At 39.8% G+C, this 19,632-nt stretch overlaps 2 protein-coding genes across 4 annotated transcripts in view; one reads left to right on the forward strand and one right to left on the reverse strand.

Moving 5' to 3' along the window:
* The window catches only part of KCND2 (potassium voltage-gated channel subfamily D member 2), a 305,706-nt gene that overhangs the window by 280,362 nt on the left and 5,712 nt on the right, over window positions 1-19,632 (forward strand). For all 3 annotated transcript variants that reach the window (XM_075429148.1, XM_075429149.1, XM_075429146.1), the window contains 3 exons: window positions 4,765-4,927; window positions 13,651-13,749; window positions 15,335-15,430. In XM_075429148.1, coding sequence (XP_075285263.1) covers window positions 4,765-4,927; window positions 13,651-13,749; window positions 15,335-15,430 — 358 coding nt within the window. The remainder of the gene's footprint in view (window positions 1-4,764; window positions 4,928-13,650; window positions 13,750-15,334; window positions 15,431-19,632) is intronic.
* Window positions 1-19,632, reverse strand: part of TSPAN12 (tetraspanin 12) — a 90,295-nt gene that overhangs the window by 8,120 nt on the left and 62,543 nt on the right. The gene's annotated exons all lie outside the window — the stretch shown is intronic.

The raw sequence follows: 19,632 nt of genomic DNA on the forward strand, positions 1-19,632 counted from the left end.
GCATTTGCATTTATTTTTAATGTCGTTTATGCCCTCTAGTGTCAGAAAACGTCATAGCAGCTAGGTTTTTTTAATATCGACAATTTCTTTCCTGAACTGTATCTGTCAGTATCAGCCTAAACTATCTGATCTTTGTAAAAATGCACATTTTGGATTTATTCCTACTATACGTGTCCTACAATGTCACAGTTTTGGTGTAGAGGTCACCTGGAAGAGTGTTTCTATCCAAAGTAACCTATTCCAGATGTGAATTTCTGATCTGTCAAACACACACAAAAATATTATTAAATTACAATTTCTGTGATTACTTATTTCATCCTTCAGAAAACACTTTTTTTTTTGCTTGGAAAAATTTTACTTCTGTCTTCAAATAAACAGAAGTTAAATAAGCAGCATTGTCCCTCTCATTTCTTAAGATTATTAAAGAAAAGACCTTCTCTGCTTACATCAAGGAAAAAACAGCCAAAAAATACACTCATGTCAATTATAATTCAGATGTTAGACATGAAATATGCCATCTTAGAGCCATCAAAAACCAGTCTTCATTAGATTCAGGAATAAGATAAATAGCCGATGATGCCACAAATACAGCCTTTGTTGTCTGAGATCTCCTGAGTTATGGAGATGCAACATCAGATACATTCCACTGATCAGTTAGAAAAGCAGTATCACTTCGGGAGGTGGATGTCTACAGGTAAGCTCTGACGAGACAATGCTTAGATTACAGACTGGGCATTTGTAAACCCAAATACTTTCATGTTTCCCAAGATCCTACAACAGCTGAGCCTTTTGTGTGTGATGGCAGTTGCGTTCCGTGCCCCTATATCTGTCATGCAAAGTGCTAAATCACGCCCATGTTACTCAGACCAGTACTCTGAAAGATCCAGTATTTGCAAAACGAAGCAATCCACTGGCTTGCTGCCTTGCCTTGCAGTAAGGAGTCAAATACGCACAAGTGGTCTGTCACCGGTTAAATACAAACAACTGAGACAGAGAAATGCACCTTTAAATTCATCCATCCCTGTACAACGTCACTTAGTGAACAGATATCCACAGACTGCAAGCAATAGCACGTCTCACCTGTCTGAACTACGTGTAGTAAAACCTAGACATTAGTCTGATCGTGTAGTTTCTGACTTGTGATTTGATAAAACTTGATTGACAGATCCAGTTTGTCATAGCCTTTTCCTTTCCCTTTTTGGCTAACGAAGTAGAATGCACCTGATTGATAGCAGGGAATCAGTACAACATCTCTTTTTCTTCACTCATCCAGAGCATACAATATTGGGATGACACTTCTGACATTACAAAATTAGATTGTCAGTACAAACCATAAATGCCCAAAGACTGACTTGAGCTTTGGCCATAGTAATAGACATATGTGAAACAGACTATATACAAAGCTATGAAAAGACTGCAAGTAGGGAAAAAAAGCACATAAAGGAGAGTATGTTTGCAGGGTAGCACTAGATAAAACCTTGAAATAGCTCTCTTTTGAAAAGTGACTCTGTGAAAATTGCTTAATAAGATTCCATATTTGTTGTGTCTCCATGACTGAAGAAATCAGATTTTCTGCAGAATTCAGAATTTGTTTTAGAGATCAAGTATAATTTTTCTGCTTTGAAATACAAGCACCACAAAACAAGCACTCCATCTAAAAATGGAGTTATGTTCTTTTTCAGTTTAGACTGTCGAAGGAATAAAGCAATTGCAAGTGGGGTAGAGGAAGAAAATTTTTCATCATTTTATGTCATTCACTTCCATTGGTGGCATTCAGTGATGTATGAGGTAGAACTAAAGGTAATGTTAATCCAGCAGGAGGAACTGCATTAACAATTCTGGTCATGCCTACACTAGACTAAAATCCATGTCACTGTCCCAGAGGAGAGCAAGGCTAACCAAGGCAAGTGTAGTAAAAACTTCTTTTTGTCACAAAAGTGAGCAAATATGTTTTTCACCCTGTGCAGGAAGGCTAATTTCTTGGAAGTCATTTTTTCTGACTGTAATTTTATTTAAACCTCTATAACACAATGTTTATCAACAAATAATTATGTAAGAGTTATTAGTGGTGTGAAAGATATGATCAGCACTAAAAAATGGACAAGCAACATTACCTTTGGAAAATGTAACCGCATTAGAATTTATTCAAGCTGAAACAGAAAAATAATCAAATGCAAGGTATTTTAAAATAAGCAGTATATCCATTTCCCTGTCCTTTTGCCCAAAAGGTAAGAAAACCATTGCAAAATACCTTCATGTATCAAACAATCCTTATTTTTTTATTTCACTCCATAACACTGAAATGCTGTGAAAAGGCATCTCCTTATGCCACTAGGTAAGTCCACAGATAAGCACTGAAATGTTAGAGATGGATCAGCTAATAGTTCTTGTCACCACTCCCAGAGCATCAGTCTGTACTTGATTCACATAATTATAGTGTCACATTATCAACAGGATGAACTATATCCCTGAGCAGCTTCAAACCAAATTAATTAGAGCCAGCAGTACCTTCTGTCCACAGCAGCTGCCGGTGACAATGTGAGCTTATGAAGGTTCAGCAATTTAGCATTTCAAGTGATAGGCATCTAAATATAGGATTACGAATCTAATTTAAGAGATTGGTTCCAGTAGTACTGGGCGTGTGTAAATTTTGCATTTCAAGATCTGGTTGTGTCAGGTGTGTGTAAATATATATTGCCTTTTAAACAGCTTTCTGTTGGTACACTTTGATTCAATTCAAGAAAATACTTGGATTGTATCTAAAAGAATGAAGTAAAACTAACAAATACTGTAAACTGGCTATGAGTATCAGCGATTTGATCCTTGGACTTCTCCCCTGAGCTCACCACCCTGGCCCATGCCGATCGCTCTCCTCACTGTTCTGCCTGAAAAAAAACGGGGTCAGTTAGGTGTTGTGGATCCCATTTGTCAAAGGGACCTTGAAAGATCGTTTATCCACTTCCCTGCCCAGAGGTAAGAACAACTGGGCATGCATCACTCCTGACAGCCGATAGTCAGCTCTGGCTTTGGGAAGACAAGCACTAAAAATGCCGGTGTTGTGAGGTGCAAATGTTGGTGTGAAGGAAAGCATGACTCTCTTTCTAGTATTTTTCTAGTTTTATATGTCTTGCAATTAAGACCAGCTAAATTAATAATTTATAAGATGAGTTCTATTACATTATGTATTTTTATCCAATCTTGCATGTCACAAAATCAGAAACTAATGGCATTCAGATTCTGAGGGAGGGGTTTATTTGCAGAAATATTGATGTATATTTTCCTGCGAATATTTTATATTTGCACAGGCTTTGTAAAGCAACTAAATATTTGTTTTACACAACATAATCTTTGTCAATAGTCTAAGACTTGGTCATCTATATTATGTATGCCTGGATGAAAACTTATTTGAATTATTTACATTAAACACCTTTGTCTTATCTTACAAAATGCAAACCATTCATCTTCACCTACAAGGCGACACACAATCTCCTTCTAACATATGCTGAGCTCTCATTGCTAGAAGGTGATCTCTAACCCCATATAGATTCTCCATCATCTGATATCCTCATCCCTTTATCCCATCCTTCTCATGATTAGGTGCACAATTTGGACCATGTGACTTGAAGACTCCTCTCATCTTCTCTATTATTTTTCCAGTTCCTACTGAACAAACTGGTTTTGTTTGCCAGGTAGCATTTTCCAAATACTGCCCCTCCTGCAGTTTTATTTCTTACTTTTTCTTGTGTTAGCAGTTTATAAATTCTTTGTAATAGGGAATGTGCTATCTCTGCTCACAAGCATACTAAACTCACAAGCTACAATCAATGTTTAATAACTTAAAATCCAATAAAGTTAAAAACTGAATGGTACTTGAAAGTAATTTATCACTTTATTAAACCCTTTAGTATGTAATTACATACTTGTCCTATAGAATATGGCACTCTATAGAGTGCAAAGAGCTGATATCTCTTAATAAGCTGTCACCAGAGTACCTTTACATACTTCAGTAGCTCTATGTTCTTACTTGCTGGATGAAACAATATCCAGCATCACAAAGAAAGGTGGTAGCCTTAGTAATTCTGAGCACTGCCAGGATTTGCAGTTAGGATTTGTTTGGTTGCTTGCTTGTGGCTGGAGTTTTTCATGTTTGTTTTTGGCTAGACCACAGAAGGGACCTCTGGAGGCCAGCTAGTCTAGCCTCCCACTCAAAGGCAGCCTATCAGCAGCAAAAGGTTAGGTCAGCCATGCTTATGCCAAGTGTTGAAAATCTCCAAGGATAGAAACTCCATGATCTCCTGGACAACCTGTTCCAAAAATGTGCTACCCTCCTAAATGAAAGTACTAGATCAATTTAAGTGAGACAACACGTTATTCAGCTTGGCATCTAACTCACCAAGTGGTCTCCCTAGGACCTTGCCGATGGAAAGTGATGAGTTCTTCCAACAAGTAGACAGAGTAAGGTCTTAATTTCAACACTGATTTTTGTTTTTGCTTAGCAACTCCATTGCAATAGAGGCAGCCTGGGAAGACTATAGCAGGTAAAACCCAGATGCTCACATTTTAATGGACAGGATAACCAACATTAGCTTCAAATTAAAACTATATGTGCACAACACTGGGCATGCTGTGTATGTATTCATACGAGTATAAAGTACTATTTATATGCAAGAGAAGTAAAATTTATTTTTGCAGTTAATTCAGCTTGAAATTCAATATTTAGAAGAGACTTGGTCTTTACTAAACATTTTGTTTTCTTTAACACAGATATGGTGACATGGTGCCGAAGACAATAGCTGGCAAGATTTTTGGTTCAATATGCTCCCTGAGCGGGGTCTTGGTCATTGCTCTGCCAGTTCCTGTAATTGTCTCCAACTTCAGCCGTATCTACCACCAGAATCAACGAGCAGACAAGCGCAGGGCACAAAAGGTGAGCTCCTAATTTTTCCCCTTTCTGTTGTTGAGCAGTAGAGAAAATACTACTTTCTACAGGCTATGCATCTTCAAAGTGAGTATTTCTTAGCCAAAGGGCTACTATATGTATGTGCTACGTGCCTAGCCCATGTCCTAGACACAAATACTGTGTTGTTTTTAGTGAGGGGAAAAAAAAACAAACCAAAAGCAACAAAAAAACCCAGTTCACCTGTCTTTTCTGTCAAAATTTACAAATCCTTTATTGTGGTATTTCATCCTACTTGTTACACAAGATCTAGTATTTTCAGGAAATAGCTGCAGTCCCACCCACTGAAGATTCTTCTGTGTTTTTCAGGCAGACTTTCCTTCTACCAGAGTCTTCTGAGAAAAAACAAAACGAAAAAAAAAAACCACCACTAATAAAGGGTTTCTAACGTCTATCCTAACAGCCTGCTTCACTAATCCATGCATTTAATTCCCAGGTTCAGTCTCTGGGGAATCTGATTATTCAGGAACTTGTCTCCTCAGCTCCACTTTGCCTAAAAGGCTTCAGAAAAAGAGCTTAATCAGGAAAAGCCAAAAGCAAGTCTTTTTTTTCCAGCTTCCTTGATTAGCCAAGTCTCTCACTAAAATATTAACTAGCTTTACAAGAAGACAGTTTCCCTCCCTGATCTGTATGGGCAAGGTCAGGAGCCAGGAAGAACTATTTACCGGGAGAGATGCAGCCAAGCCTTAGCAGTCACCTTCCACTTCACTGCCAATGTACTAGTCCCATTCCACTTCGCCCAACCCTGTAATGCTAAGCAGCTCAAATAGCCTCCATTGGCACCTGAAGCCCTGAAAAGGGGGTCGAGATACATTACCTTCTGCTCTCCTGCTGAAGGTAGTTGGAAGGCTCTGGGTTCAACACAGGCTGCAAGATTGCCAAGGATGAGGTGTCACCACTCGGGCTTTTTGTGGTCCCATGGCCTCTCTTCAGAGGTCCTGAGTCTCCAGTGATCCAGGGAGAGTGAGACCATTGCCCACAGAGGTGTGCAGGCAGGCCACAGCTGGGGACTACATACACAGAGCAGGGAACAGCATCTGCCTCAAATAGACACCACCACCAGGCTTAAAGATACAAAATGTTTGTGTGTTTCTTTCTGGCCACCTTTTGGACTCATTTCTTCATAAAAATGATGTAAATGTACGCAGTGATACCATTCCCAGAATATCTTAAAATCAGGAGAAACAGAGGTGCATGGCCAAGAAAGTCAGTCATAGGCCCAGGCTGAAGATATTGCACCCTGTAATGGCCACATCTTGGAAGAATGCTGTCAGATGAGGAAAATGGCCATAAAAGAAACCAGGCATATCACAGAAATGTCATACCTTTCTAGAAACCTGATTCTGAATATAGGCTGCTTCAGTGATGCAAATGCCATACCTTACATACCCACTAATTCCACCCACCCTTCTGCGTGCTGTTTCGTCCCACATGCTAGTTCCAGCTGTGCATTCCCTTCTCCCACAGCTGGAACATGCCAAGAACTTCTGTTTTTGTCAAGAACTTTTCCACTTCTGTTTGCGTAATGGCAGCAGACAGAGAAAGAACAGTATGTATCAGGCAGAACACAGTGCTTCATTACTGTGAATGCCTCCGAGCATTGCGCCAGTCACGGGTAACAGATCTGCTTGATCCCAGCAATCAATGTGCCTGTTCTGAGCTTTCATAATAACTGCAGACACAACCAGCCTTACTTCAGATAGAAGCTGTCTCTTTTTGCATGTCCTGAAACAGATTTTTCTATGCCTGCTTTACACTTGCCAGTGAAAAAGAGATGGGCTCTAGAAAATACCTTGCAAAAATTAGATTGGCAGACGGGCTGCTACTCCCCATAATCTATTCCTGAATTAAAACTGCTTGAGTTAAGAACTGACTTTTTCTCCTTGCAAAACAGTGAGCTCGTATGCTTCAAACAGGAATGTCTCAAGTGATAAATGGCAATCCTGCCAAGTGTCTTTTCCCCTGCTCCCCAGAACAATGCCAACAGTAAGGATAGGAGATTTCCTCTGACCAGGTTTATGCCCTTCTTGCTCTGGAGAAAATGGCTTTAAGGTCTGATTAACTTAGCACTGGATGTGTGCTTCATCAGTATCTCCTTTTGTGAAGCTAATCTCTCTCAATCTAAAATGACTGAGATATTGAATTGCATATTGCTCTGATGGACTGAAAAAAAATTTTAAAAGGCACTTCTTGAGTGCTGTGTAGTCCATATTTAGCAATATTTAGCTATGAAGTGCAGCCTTGCATTTCATAGGAGGGTTCTATTGCATTGTATAAGAACATTCAAGCAAAAAGGTCACATTACTGAAGTTTGAAATTCCTTCTTCATTCAATACAATAGAACCTTTACACAGTTTTCTAAAATAAACGTTTCCCTAGGGACCAACCATATTGCTGTTCGCTAAGGCTGAAGAACATAAGCTTGAAAGAAGGTGCTGTTTCACAGAGCACAGCATGAAGCCCTGCAGGCGATGGTACCTCCTGCTGGCTACAACAGCTTCCATCTGATTGAGAGAGTTATATATTAGAATTGTGAAACTTGCTTTATCAATATCTCATACAAAAGTTTAGTCAAGGTAGTCTTCAGAACTGGCAAAACATTTGGACTGGAAGGAAACTCAATAGAAAGTTCTCTAGTGAAGACCTGAAATCTAGTCCCAGGAGCACTGGTAATTTTAAGCAGAAAAAATATTGTCAATTATACTGGGTTTGTTCAAGAGCCATGTGACCACCAGTAAATGCATTTAGTGAGTTCTGCACAGTCATTCAAAATTAGACAATTTCATTTTCTCCCATCTTCTCCTAAGCATTAATGTGCACCCTCTTTTTGCCAAAAATAAACAAATGGAATTCCAGTCCAAATGTAAATAATCCAGAATAGATACTGAAATTCAGGACAGAACTAATTATGCCCTGAAGTCTTACTAGCCTCTTCCTCAACCAGATTTATCACAACTGAGACAGTTTTGAAGAATCCTATTTGTGGAGCTCTTCTCAGCTAGAGACAACTTCAAGAGCCCAAGCTGTTTTGGTTTCCCATCAGTGCCTTCAGGTGGCAAAGTTATGATAGATGTGATATGACTGGTCCATGTATAAAGCAAAGGAGGGGAAAGGAAAAAGGAAAGGAAATTAAAGGAAAGAAAAAAGAAAGATTTAGGTAAACTTGGATACTATTTCCTATTCCATATTTGATAGGTATCTAAGGTTAAGATGTGGCTAGACCTTCACAGTGCCAGAGTCACTAGGATGACTACCAGCACAGAGAAGGGAAAGGAGAAGGCATGGTTATCCTATTGGAACAAGTGACTGCTCCATCCCAACGTACTGCAGCAGCTCTTACGACGACAATGTTCTCCTCACCCTGAATAAAGCATTCCTTTCTTGATGCCTTCCTGTTTTCCATACCTCTATTTTTCTGCATCTTTTGAAGACAAGAGCCTTGTGTACCCTTAGCCAGCAAGTCCTGAGTGTGGGTCGATCTGCCCATTATTATTCATTATCTGATAACTGGAAGAGCCTTAATTTTAGTTGCCCAAGCGCTTTGTCCCTAGAGTGACTTTGCACAGTCCTCAACAGAACATCCAAACAGCTATCATCAGCTCCAAAACCTGCCTTAATACATAAAATTCAACCTGAATCTTTCATGTGAGTATGGTCTTCTACCTTCACATAGCAAAATATATCCTGAAGATTGGCTTGCCTTTATTATTTATTGGTTGTACATGATGTATTTATCTGTCAAGTTATGAATAATTAGTTACTAGATAAATATAAGTAGTTCTAGGATAAATTGCATGAACAACTGCTTAACAACACCTGGCAGTCTAGAGCTGAGCATTTGTAGTAGGGAACCCTGCTAGCCATTATGACTTCTTTAAATGAGATAGGCTATTAGTCTCAGTGGGGTTTCTGAGACATAACTAACACAATAACTTACCCAAGATCTTTGAATTTCATACAAAAGCTTGTAAAACTTCTGTTTACTGAACAATAATTTGAATAGATTGTGAAAGCAAGGCACAACTCAACAAATACATGAAGCTTATTTAAATCCTTATCTATTAATGTACAGAGTAAACAGCATTTTCTTCTCTACTGCATGCTGACACCCTATAAATTATTGTCAGCTAATCTGAAGTCAATTATTTGCAATTACTGAAAATTAGAAAATCAGACCATGAAATGTGGGCTTGATTTTTTGCTTGAAAACAAACATGTAGGATAGATTCATGAAAGGCCAAGCAAAAAATTGTGTAAACAACAATGTGACTGACTTTTGGACAGTTTTGGCCATTGCTTTAGGACCAGCAGTGTTGTGGCTTAACCCCGGTTGGCAGCTAAACACCACCCAGCTGCTCACTCACTCTTCCCCAGGAGGTTGGGGGGAAGAATCAGAAGGGTAAAAGAACAAAAATTTGGGGGTGAGGATAAAGATGGTTTAATAATCTTTGAAAAGGAGGGGAAAAAAACCACTACAGCGGGAGACGAAGAAAAAAAACAAACCCAAGAAAAAAAAATGATGCAAAAGAAAACAATTTCTTGCCATCAACTGACAGATGCCCAGACTGTCCCAGAGCAAGAGCAGCCCCTGCCAACCTCCACCCCTACCCAGTTTTATTGCTGAGCATGTTGTCATATGGCATGGAATATCCTTCTGGTCAGCTGGGGTCAGCTGTCCAGGCTGTGTCCCCCAACTTCTTGTGCACCCCCAGCCTACTCGGCAAGACAGTCTGCAGAGCAGAAAAGGCCTTCATGCTGTATAAGCACTGCTCAGCAACAACTAAAACACCCCCACGCTATCAACACTGTTTTCATCACAAATCCAAAACATAGCCCCATACCAGCTACTGTGAAGAAAATTAACTCTGTCCCGACAAAAAGCAGTACACACAGAAAGACTGTGAAGGAATTCTTATCTTTTCATTGTACAAGATCATAAAAAAATCATAACCATAAGGTAAGTAATTAGTAATTTTTCAGTTTTGATAGTAAGATACTTGCGTAGTGTGGAAAGCAGCAGAAGAGAGCCAACAGGAGTATCTAAGTACTAAATTACCTGGGCTACCTAGGCTTCCTGCATAGCAAACTGAAGAGATGCTCCTGCCAAAAATTATTCCCAGTATCACAGTAAGCCCTGCCCTAACGTGTTCCTGATAAAATGTCTTTCTTAAAACGGCTGGGCAGGTGAGGGCATCTTCAGTGTTAAAAGCTGGATGTAAATAACACAGAGTGCTACATTTAGCACTATTTAAAACCTTGTGAAAATAAATGTTTATAATTATAAAACTGACAGAGCTAGCTGTTGTTGAATAACAGTGAATTCCCTTTGTAAGGTTTCTATAAATGCAGCCATAGACAAGGATCCACGTCTAAGCTTTAAAATTTTAAGCTAGGAAAAAAGCATGATGCATTCAAAAGAGAACTTCAATGCAAATACAAGGGTGGTGGTAAGAATTAGAGCTGATCATCAATTTCGTTACGGAGTTTCAGATGAGATGATTATTGGTGGAATTTCATCAGAATACGTAAAAGAACTGTATGTCAGCTACTTTGCTTTTGTCCTAGACAATGTAAAAATTACCAATATCAGAGTTTCACATTTTCTGGCTAACAGGGAAAATCTCACAGCAAAGAAGATGATCTACTGCAGGAGTACTTAATCCTTTCTTTTTTTTGCTGGATATTCCACAAAAGAGGAGAGTTAGGAAGGGCTCTGCAGTGGTTGAAAGGGGCAGTTATCCCTCCATTTCTGTTGTACGTGACAGAGAATGCAGATCACAGACTAAAGGAAAATACAGTTTTTCTGTAATCACAGTTTTCCTGATGTCATCACACCATGCTGGTGTCCTTTATGGGAATTCAGTCCCCAGTGCACAGCCCTTAAAATCCTGTGGCTGACACAAGCTTTTAATGATTCCTTGACAGGAAATGTGAGGAGTCACGAGACTGCTCATGCTTCAGGCTCTGATATGAACCAGGCAGAAGCACTGAAAAGAAACCTTACCACTTCAACAGATTTGTAAACACATCCAGTTTCAGGAGTATTTTCTGTAAGCTGAAGTATAAATGTGAAAGCCACAGTATCTGGTTCCTGTCTTGGTAATAGATTTATTGTCTTCTCTTTGGTAAATGATGTAAATTCAGGCCATCTGAAAAAGTCTCAGCTGGGAAGATATAAGCTATTACTTTCCACCTCAAAATAGCTTTCTAAGGTGCAATAAATTCATATTCACAAATTTGAGATCTTCACATGGAAAGTACAACCATCATATTATATGTGTTGTAGCACATTGATATATTAAGATAGTCTGATGAACTGTTATATTTGTTGTATTTCTTTATTAAATGGTGCTGCACCATAATTATTACTTCAATCAGTGAAACAGATAATGAACATACATGCTAAAAGGAAAAGCCTAACTAATGTACGTAAAATGTTCATTCATTAAATCTAATGAATCTGCATATGTAAAAAGCACACTGAAAAGTATCACAGCTAAAAACTTTGTGACTGAAATCATTTGTTTGTGGGAATCCATGTTGCACTCTGCAAAGGTATCTCTAAGGCATCTCGAGCTCCTAAGGCTAAACAGTAGTGCCAAGAGAGATCTTTAACATATTCATGAACGTAACCCAGCACACATGTCCCAACCCATGACTATTCTGTGGTGCAAGTAAATCTCTTCCGTCAGCCTTCAGCCCATTGTACTGGTGTTGCATCTGAAGAGCTCCACCTTGAAAATAAATTATTTTCTGCCTACCAAGGGGATTTTTAGTTGCCACTCCTGAGGACTTGGCCCTAACCACATTGGTAGCCAGGGATGTGCCACCAAGGACCCTGTGTGAGCCCGGAGGGTGGGAGCTGTTAATCGCTCCCCGTGCTGGTTGGCTCCTGGGGACCCCAGGCTAGTCCGGCGTGTTGCCCTCTCCGGTGGCTCGCTGCAGCACGCCAGGCTGCCCGGGGCTGGTCAGCCGTGGCGCTCAGCTAAAGACCCCCAACTGGACATTGACCCCCAGTCCAGCCTCTGGCCACCCGCCCAGGGTGACGGGGTGTGGGGCTGCAGGTGTCCTGTCAGTGCTAACAGGAGGAAGGGCGCAGTAGGAATCCGCCTGTGCAGAAGCACTGTGCAGGTGATACGGGCACTTTGCTCCTTACCACAAGAAGAAGATGCATGAACTACACTGCTGCAAAGGCTGTCTGCATCAAAGAAGGTGACACACAGTTATGTTATCCTAAAATGGCCAGTATATCATGAAATTGGGCAAAAGCCCTTCATGTGAGCTTTTTGACTCTGTGATGCACACATGCACAGCATTATCTTATTTTCTTTCAGAACAATTAAAAGATAATAAATGCATGACTTATAAGCCAGATTCTAGCCGTGTTTGCTGTTAGCTGTCTTGAATTTCTTGGCTTGCTGTTGAAAAGATCTGTGAGTTTGAGGCTGTGAGTGCAAAGAAGTGCAGTATTGAGTCATTCCTCATAGTCAGTTAATTATTAATCATGCTAGAGAGATCTGGTGGCTGCAGTGACCAGGCTGCTTCCCTCTGTAAGTGTTTAAGGATTCTCAATCATTTCACCCTGACATTTAATGCCAGGAATTTGGGGAAGAGGGGGAAAATGCTCCCTCTATTTTCTGAAAATGTCACCTGAGTAATTAGCAGATATGAAAATCCCTATTAATATACCAAAGTCAGTTTTTCAGGTTCTTCAATGTGTCTCCTTCTGTGCTTCAGCAGCCATTCAATTCCAGATGCTGCTCGGTGTTTGGCTTTTGGAATCAGAAACCTAAACGTTAAGATAAATCCAGATTCCCTCTTACACATGTAGCCAGCAACAAAAATTAAAAAACCAGGATGCCATCCAGGTAATCCCATAAAAGTTTCTGTTTTCCATATTGTTGGTTTAGAGAGTGTTTTCTTCACAGTTTCCCCTAATGTTAGTCCTAACTGTTTTACAAAAGTCAGTGGACCCAAAGTGTTCTTCACTCACGAGCCACCTTCTACTCTGGGATGGAAATCACTTTCACAAGCAATGAAGCTCATCTGAGAAATCTCAGATCTCTCTCAGCAATTTGATGCCTGCAGTCTCTGAAAAATTGGGTTATGAACAGATTATGACCAATGATGACAAGTATTAAGCCTGATTCTACCAACAGACATGAAGAGGTAAAAAAGCTTTTAAAAGGTTTGGCAAGCATTCAGGAACTTCGCTGGGAGACAGCACAAAAAACACTACCACATTCTGCTACTCTAAAAACCCAGAGGGCTCTGAGAAACCAGTTCACTACAGTTGCAATATTATGTTTTTTCTGAACCATTTGTTCCCCTTTAAAGAGATTTTCACTTCAGCATCAACAGACGCCCACGTGCCTGACCCACAAAGGATAAAGAGTGACACAGTTGCAGCAATGCAAAAAAAAGAGGCACTTACATGCTGATCTGTCTAATCCCTTCTCCAGAATCATTGTTCTTATTAGCTGATGCACACAAATAAATAAAAACATGTGTCATTTGCATTTTAAATAGGAAGGCACTTCTGATTCTCTCCACCTGGAGGACAGATGCTATACAGCCTTTCGGTGGTTATGATATTGGCATTCATAAGCAGCTGATTCCAATTAGCTGTTTTAGATAAACAGAATAATGGATATGAGTACAAGTGACACTCTTCCTTTTGTCTGTTCACACAGAAAGCCAGACTTGCTCGAATTCGTGCGGCAAAGAGTGGGAGTGCTAATGCCTACATGCAGAGCAAACGAAACGGCTTACTAAGTAACCAGCTGCAGCAGGTAATGGTTTTATACCCTCCACCTCCAGAGGAACAGCTTAGTGACAGCCCAGAAGTAGCTTATTCTATTTATCACCAGGACAAGTCAACTCGGGTCTTTACACCATGTTATCTTTAAAGGTAGATTAAGGAAGGAAAAACTGGACAATTACTGTTGTTAAAGAAAGCTTATGAAAGCCAGTGATGGGGTTTTAAAAGAAGAGGGAAATGGCCAGAAAGAAATGCTAGATTCAAATGTAACGTACATTTTTAGAGTTAGATCCCATAGAAGACGTCCTTGATAAGTACAGCATTTGCCTCTAGGAGGTAGGCTGGATTTATCTCGCTTGGCTTTAGACAGGTAGAACATGGGTGACAAAACCCAGGCTTTATTGTTAGTGAAGGAAAGAGGTAGCCCAGGGTCCTGTTTGCACAGAGGGGTGTTGCAGTCTCAAAAGCATTCCTTGGAAGCACCTACTTTTCTCTAAGGAGAATCTTGGTGATTACTTCAAAGGTACTGCAATCTAACGTTACCTGAAGCAAATTCCCCCCTTAACCCTGCCGAGGAAGCCAGGACCAGCAGCAGGAGCCCTGGGCAGCGGCTGGTACTGGGAGTCACAGCGACCCACACTGCTGGAGACAGCCCGTGGCTGCTCAGAGCTGTAGCCAGCTGAGGAAGACTGAAGACACAGGATTTTTTAATCCCTGCCATTTTCTGGCAAGAAGGCAATTTCCTGAGGGATACAGGAAGGCTTTCATTCCTCTATGCTCTTTCTGTTCAATACGTGTTAAAAAGCTGAACGCTTTAACCTATAGCCAGAAGAGAAGGAAGGGGCTGTCCGTCCGTCCGGTCTAGCACAAAAGACGAGCAGTCAGGGCCCTCGCTTCCTCCTTTGCTTGAAAGAACTCAAATCTTTGAACTAAAAAGACACCAAATAGCTTAACTGCCATGCAGATTTCAAATATCCCAAAGTTAAATTGTAATCTTTACTGTTATCCCACTTCCTCCCCTATTCAGCTTTCTGCTTTCTAGTGAATAATTATGAAAGCAATTAATAAACAGTGTATGCTTTCTACTTAATTCTTCGTTCTGTGTCAGTAAAATCTCCTATACGCTTTCCAAACTCAGCAGACTGGGATCATTGACATGAATTTTTGTGTTAGCAGCAATACCACAAATTCTTTAGTGCTATGAAATGATCCCAGGAGGACAACTGTGTTTAATTTCCTTCAAATGAGGCACATTCCCAGGAAAAAAAATGTATTTTACTGTCACTTAAATTTATGATAATTTTAAGCATGCGCTGATTCAATATTCAAAGCTTACATGTTGATTGCCCTTGTAAATTGTACGATTTCATCTATGCATAAAAGACCTGAGATGGAAGCTTTTACAAGGAGGTGCGAGGGAAGGAAAGAAAACACTTTCATTAAAAAAACAAACAAGTGAAAGAGAATTCAGGTCCAAAATAATTTGGGTTATACCATGTAGATCAAGCATTGCAGTTATGCTACCGTGTACAAGCCAGAGTAGTTCTCGTCAAATGTTTGAATAAGAGCCCTCTTGTTCACAAATGAGAATAATACAGAGTTCTATGCATCAACAGTCCTCCAGTGAAGAAGAACAGGCCTTTGTTAGCAAATCTGGCTCTTCCTTTGAAACGCAGCACCACCACCTGCTTCACTGCCTGGAAAAAACTACGGTAAGAAAAGAGAACTGTGTTTTCCTGTGAATTCCAACACCAGCCTAGTTTTGAATGTTTTCAGTATTTCTTCTAATTAATGAGCCTTTATGTGACAGCAGTTAGCTGGAAAGAAAGGCCATTTTATCTTATTTGAAGGCATTATACTCACTGCATATAAATAATGGGGAGATCCTGGATGAGAGCCTTATCTAGGGTGAAAGATACTGGCATCAGTGAGATAACATCAGTATAGCCAAGCTGTATATGTGACCTTCAGTCTGGTTTTTATACACTCCATAACGTTCTCATTCGCACTTTCCTTCAGTACAGTTCATAAAACATCATTTGTAATCCTTACACATTCAATACTCAACATGGTCAGAGTGAGTTTTTGCCTGAGCCATCGTTGGGCTTTTGTACAGGGAGTTGCTAAGTGTTTCCTCTGAAGTGATGGTTAAAGAGGATCCCCGAGCACCCTATTTTGAAACTTCAAATGTCTAATCCAAATGCAGATGCAAAGCTTCGGAGTCTTTTTGGCTCCAGTTTAGACACTGAGATCCCAGTAGAAATCACTGATGTAGTTCGTAACAGGCCGAATATGTTCATCTAGATTTGAAATTCCCTATAAATCAAAACGACTACTTATTATGTGCTCTCTATATTTTCCCCTGGTCAATACCTGAGTAATTAAATGGACATAAATGGTAGAGCAGAGTTATGATTCAGTAATAACTAAAAGGGCCATGTTTACTAGTAGCGTATTTCTGGATGGATAACATCACAGCAATAACCCTAATCGTCCCTAAATTTACATTGTTTCCTCTTTTATCATTTCCTAAGGAAACTAAGAACATAAATATTAGTTATAGTGAATTTAATCTTTGTAGATTCAGCAATTCCATATATGCCACGCTAAAATTATCTCCTTGTATTTTTATATTTTTGTGGGGGTTATATTGCCATGTAGAATTTACCTTATATTGAAGGTAAGCTGGTCGGCATCACAGAGTCACAGGATCATAGAACCACTTAGGCTGCAAAAGACCTTTAAGGTCATCAAATCCAACCACTAGCCTGTCACTGCCAAGCCCATCCATATCCCTAAGCACCGTGTCTACACGTCTTTTAAATACCTCCAGGGACGGTGACTCAACCACTTCCCTGGGCAGCTTGTTCCAATGCTTGACCACCCTTTCAGTGAAGGAGTCCTAATATCCAATCTAAACCTCCCCTAGCGCAACTTCAGGCCCTTTGCTCTTGTCCTGTCACTTGTTACTTGGGAAAAGAGACCAACACCCACCTCAATTAAACCACCATTTAAAAATTTACATCTAGGTTTGTAAGTTACTGTTGCATGTAAAAAATTCCATGATTTCTCTTTAAATTTTGTATGTATAATGAAACTGTATGCTATTTTTTCTTATCTTTGCAGTCTAGTTTTAGGTTTTCACTAAAAGATTCAGTAATGCTTCTGCTATATTTGACTGAGATCAATGCAAAACTCTTACTGCTCTTTCTCAAAAACAAAAAAAAGATTAAAGTTTTCCCCCTACAGACATTGCTAAATTAAAAGATGATGCATGTATATGTATAATTTAATATTCTTTCGACAGCATTTCTTTGTGAATAAAATGGCCTAGTTGTTACATCACTTAGGCAGTAACATGTCATCTCACAGATGCTTATGTCTTCTCCATTCTTACTTTCAGAGTATTCATTTTTATATAATGTGCTGTAGGACAAAATGTCTTGCTTGTATAATGTGGTTTCTTTGCCAAGATTCAGGCTGGGTCATTTTGGAACATTTTTGAGACATTTTGTACTAGAACCTGATAATAGTGATCTGTCTTCAAAATTGTTCCACAGTTGAACATTACAAAAATATTTTAAAATCCTAGTAGCAGCCGCAGGTCTTGTCAAACTCCCATAGAAATCATGGAAAAATATTTCTGTTCGTTTGATGGGACTTGGATTCAGCTCCCAATGCTTTACTTTTCCTCTAACCATAATGGTGGAATATGTAAACATTTTCCTTTTTTCTTTTTTTCAATAAAACTTTTTTAAAAAATAATAAGTTTATAAAGCAAGTATTGTATTGTTTCCTAAATCTGCATAGAATCTACTTGCTTTTTTTCCTTGTTTGTTGGGTCCTGCTACTGGCACTGATGTTCATATGACACATGAACACAAAAATGTATGCAGGGGTTCCAAGTTGTATTCTGCAACTGCCTGGTCAGATGATGCATTCCTAAATTTTTAGTGGGAACCTGAAATTTTGGGCCCTCAGCTTGTGGAATCTGGCAAGTTGCTGGTTTGTGGTATAACAGCAAGGGTGAGATGCCTGCTTAGCCTTGCGTCGTCCTTTGAAATAACATTTGGTATAAGCATCAGTCCAGATAATAAAAAGCAAGGGTATATTTTCTCTTTTCCGGCACTTTAAAATCAATAGGATATGATCTTTTCCGCTCTGAAAAATGCAGTGTGGGCAATGTTATGGAATTCTGTGAAAATTACATTAATAATGAAAATAATTGTTCTGAAAGTTATATTTTACAGGCTACTTTTGGCTTATTTAAGAACAGTTAATTAATAGGTATAATCAAATATATTAACTTTAACCATTGTATACTTTCAAAATGCTTGCAGTCCATAATAAAAGTTCACTCAACAACCCACTTTAACAGACCCTACAAATTGAATTCTTGTTGGTTGCTCCATAAAAGCTTTAGGAAGCACAAAATTACTTTTAGCTGAAAAACTAGCAGAGTCCTTGGTAAACATACTGCAAGCCACTGAACATAATCTAAAGATGGCGATTAGGTCATTTTTCTCTCTGATTTTTATTTCCACTCTGATTGTGACTGACACATGCCTTACAGAAATCAGTTTTGAAACAAGTTCTTTCTTGATATATCACTTGAAATGGCATTCTTCAGCACCACATGTTTCCACACAAACTTATGTTTGAGTTGAGGGAGGTTCTCCTCCCCGTCTACTCCGCCCTAGTGAGGCCCCATCTGGAGTACTGTGTCCAGTTCTGGGATCCCCACTTCAAGAAAGATGAGAAGCTACTGAAGAGCTTCCATCGGAGGGCTACGAGGATGCTGAGGGGACTGGAACATCTCTCCTACGAGGAGAGGCTGAGGGAGCTGGGCTCGTTCAGCCTGAAGAAGAGAAGGCTGAGAGGGGACGTATTAAATGCTTATAAATATCTGAAGGGTGGGTGTCAGAAGGATGGGGCCAGACTCTTTTCAGTGGTGCCCAGCGACAGGACAAGGGGCAATGGGCACAAACTGAAGCACAGGAAGTTCCATCTGAACATGAGGAAGAACTTCTTCCCTCTGAGGGTAATGGAGCACTGGAACAGGTTGCCCAGAGAGGTTGTGGAGTCTCCTTCTCTGGAGATATTCAAGACCCACCTGGACAAGGTCCTGTGCAGCCTGCTGTAGGTGACCCTGCTTTGGCAGGGGGTTGGACTAGATGACCCACAGAGGTCACTTCCAACCCCTACCATGCTGTGATTCTGTGATTCTGTGAATTGGAAATAAAAATAACATGCCTCTAAAGGTATTTCCATTTGTCGCAAACACTTGGCTACAGTTGTTACTCTGTTTACTTTGCTCACGTCTTTTGTATCAGCACTGTAATGTAATTCCCCCAGAAAACATCAGCACCTTTCCAATTAGCAAATTACTCTTTAGGGGAAAAAATACTGTTTCTCATTCTAATACACAAAGATGCAGCAGACTAACGAACTGTAAGTGAACAAGACCGATTAGAGCGTAAAACAACCCAGAAAATGCTCCCTAAACCATTCTCAGGACACGCAGACCGATTCCAGCCATAACTGGAAAGACTTTCTTTAAAAAAGAGACTTTTTGTAAAAAAGAAGACTTTCTCGAAGTGCGCATGAAGAATTCTTCATCTCTGCTTAGTTTGGACTGCTACTTTAAAATGCCTGTCAAAATTCCTTTCCCCGCACACACTATAAGCAACACCACTATTTCACCCTCTTTCGCAGACAAAGAAAATGTGGGAATCAAGGCTGTGTGTGAGATGCTCCCTCATCACCTACTGAGCCAATGTAAACCGGCCTTTGGCATGAATTTGCATCTAGCTCTATGACAACCCTACAAAACTACTGTCTATGCTGGGATTAAGCAAAAATGGCATGAATAAAGACTACTTCATTTAACTAAATGCTCAGTCTTCTAAATTGC

Source organism: Opisthocomus hoazin, chromosome 8, assembly GCF_030867145.1.
Source record: "Opisthocomus hoazin isolate bOpiHoa1 chromosome 8, bOpiHoa1.hap1, whole genome shotgun sequence".
Lineage (NCBI taxonomy): Eukaryota > Metazoa > Chordata > Aves > Opisthocomiformes > Opisthocomidae > Opisthocomus > Opisthocomus hoazin.